This window comes from Galeopterus variegatus, unplaced genomic scaffold, assembly GCF_000696425.1.
Source record: "Galeopterus variegatus unplaced genomic scaffold, G_variegatus-3.0.2 Scaffold627, whole genome shotgun sequence".
Taxonomy (NCBI): Eukaryota; Metazoa; Chordata; class Mammalia; order Dermoptera; family Cynocephalidae; genus Galeopterus; species Galeopterus variegatus.
In genome coordinates, this window is record NW_007726738.1 from 106,851 (window position 1) to 109,859 (window position 3,009).

Consider the following 3,009-nt stretch of genomic DNA (forward strand, 5'->3'; position numbering starts at 1 on the left):
CAGCGGCGGAGGGGCCCCGGCGCGGGGCCAGGCTGGGGCGGCGGCCGAGCCCGCCGAGCTCATACGGCGCGCGCACGAGTTCAAGAGCCAAGGGGCGCAGTGCTACAAGGACAAGAAATTCCGCGAAGCCATCGGCAAATACCACCGGGCTTTGCTGGAGCTGAAGGGGCTGCTGCCACCCCCCGGGGAACGGGAGCGGGACTCGCGCGCCGCCTCCCCGGGCGGGGCCCCCAAGCCCAGTCGCCTCTCGGAGGAGCAGAGCAAGACGGTGGAAGCCATCGAGATCGACTGCTACAACAGCCTAGCAGGTGAGCCGCGCCGCGCCCGGCGCCTCCTCCCCGCCTCCCGCCCGGCAGGGGGCCCCTTTCCCCGGCCCTCCGCGTCGCGCGGACCCCTGCGGCGCAGACTCCCCTGCTGTGACCTGCTGCTCTGGGGAGGAGAACCCGGGAGGGAGGCGCTTCGGGGAAAGTGTGACTTTCAGGATTTTGCCTTCCAAAGGCCGTAGTCATCTCGCGTCCCTCCCCTTGCCTACATCGTAAATCTCACCTATAAATGACAGGACAGAGAAGGGGACCCAGCTGGCCTGGCGTCGACTGCTGCTGCTACTGCTCACCAGCGGACCTAGGTCCAAAATGCCGAAGCAGCGCCTGGAGGGGGCCCCGCACCCACAGCTAGCTTGGCATTTTCCTGCGGGTGGGTCCTAAGGGCGGCCCACGCACCTGTCTGCTCCCCTTAGGTATCACTGGCACCGGAGTTGGCCATCCCCCCAACTAACCGCATCCCTGTGGGTAAGGTCCTTCCCCAAGTTCTTTGGCCCCAGTAACAACGGGGAGTGTGCCACGATGCCTTCAGCATCTTGAGCAAAATGGATTCCAAAATGCCACTTTCTTCTCTCTGAGCTCTGCTGGGGTTCCCGGTTGCCAGGTGAAGGCGGCAATCTCAAAGGGAACCCGGCTCGCGGTCGAGCTTGAGCCGTGCTGCATTCTTGCTGTCCTCCGTGCCCCATTCTCACTCCTGTAGCGGGGCTGCCAGGGGTGAGGGGAAAGGGGCCCTTCTGTTGGGCTAACAAGGTGTACATTCCGGAGTTCACTCTGGGCATGAGGGTCAAAGTCAGGCATTTTTTAAAAAATTGAACTTAAGCACAGGAAAAATTAAAGTCTCTTAAAAAAGAAAGAGTGTGGGTCTTTCCAAGGGCCTTCTTGTGAGAAGGTGAGAGATAATGGCAGAGGCAATGGCCTTATATTTGAAAAGCATTGTCTCCACCTCTCCCACCCCATTCGGTGGGATTTGGATCTGGTCGATCTTCTCTGACCAAATTAAAGGCCATTTCTCCTAGTTCCTAACCCTGGAAGTTGCCTAAACCTAGCTATGGACTGTTAGAGCAGGATAGGATTGGGAGTATGAATGGGTGTGGCTGGGAATCGTGTACTTGTCTGGGGCCCAGGCAGGTGGGGGATGAAAATAAATACTGATAATTCTCCTCTGTTCCTAAGTGCAGATCTGTTCTGTTCCCTTTGAGGTTTCTAGTGCCAGCCTACCTCTGCCTTCCTATCATGGCATGTTCAGTATCATCTTTAATCAATGGAACCCAAGCCAGGGAGGCACTTTGTAAATTGTAAAGTAGTTTACAAATTTAAAGGATTAATAGTAATAGTAGTAGTAGTGGCAGCAGTTGTAGAAGTGGTGGTGCTGACCGCAGTCCAAGGAATAACGGCAGCAGATAAAGTAGTAGTACAGCAAAGATGGAATATTTCAGTCCATTACAAGACATGGCTTGATTCCCTTTGTTTCCCTCTGGCATTACTGGCTGCTGCCCGATGGATGGTTGAAAGGCACAGCAGCCATGGGTGGAGGAAGAGGCGCTCTGGATGGCTAATGCAGTGATTTCAGAATAGTAATGGAGTCTTATATTCAGTATTATCCATGAGCATTCTAGGGCTGCCCCTCACCCCACACTTTTGGCTGCCTGCCAGTAGCTAGGGCTGCCTGCCTTCCACCCTAGAAGTGGTTACATTTCCACGTGAAACTGAGATGTGTCCTTGGTCAGGCCAGCCCAGTCAGGGCAGCCTGAGATCTGGACAGCCCCTCCACTTCCATTCCCACCACCCACACACTTTGGAAAACTTCAGTGGTGAGAGAATGGAGAGTAGCAATAGCAGATTTTCCCCTCCGCTGCCTTCTCCAATGCCCATCACCTATTAATATTGATAATTGATTGTGTGCTCTTTTAGGTACCCTCCATACATTCTTATTTAATCATTATAATTTATATAAAAGAAATATGATCATCAGTTTTGCAGAGAAAAATCCAAGGCTCCAGAGCCATTCATCTCCAAAGGCAATGTTCTTATCATTACACCTCGATGCACAAAGTCGACATCCTCTGGGCTTCTGTCTCCCTTGAGCCCAATCTCAGGTGGGCTCCCAAACCTCTGAAAATTCCTTTGGGAGCTCTCAGCCCTGGTAACAAGGAGAAAGAAATGTAGTACCTTGATTCAGGACTCTTACAGAGCTGTTTCCAAATGTCATCAGTTTCACTTAAGAAAAAAAGAGAAGTGTGATTACAAACTGAGCTGTCTTGTCAAAGCCAAAATCTGTATCTTGTATAGAAAATTCAGCTGTGAAGAGCATTCCACACAGAAATCACTTTGAGAAGAAGTAGAAACCTGATGTTGGTATCCTTCAAGGTGATGCATAAAATCAGTCTCCACTATCTCAGAAGTCCCAGCTAATAAGAAAGTATCCTTTCTTGTTGGATTACTAAAGTAATAGTTACCTATATTATGTTTTTTCTTTTAGAGAATACCAAAAAGTTTAAAGAAGAAAGTAAAGAGTAACCTCTAATCTCTCCACCTTAAGAAATATGTGGTGGTGTGTTTCCTTCCTGTGTTTTTTTCTGTGGATAAATATAAACTATTTACAAAACTGAGGTCCTGCTGTATATCCAATCACGTACCCTGCTTTTAATCCCACTTACCAGAAGCACTTCTACATTTCATTAAAATATTT

The 3,009-nt window shown here is 50.4% G+C and overlaps 1 protein-coding gene across 1 annotated transcript in view; it reads left to right on the plus strand.

The window, feature by feature from the left end:
• TTC9 (tetratricopeptide repeat domain 9) overlaps window positions 1–3,009 on the plus strand; it is a 34,044-nt gene that overhangs the window by 3,147 nt on the left and 27,888 nt on the right. Inside the window, exon 2 of the mRNA XM_008570768.1 lies at window positions 4–308. Within this exon, the coding sequence (XP_008568990.1) occupies window positions 4–308 (305 nt within the window). The remainder of the gene's footprint in view (window positions 1–3; window positions 309–3,009) is intronic.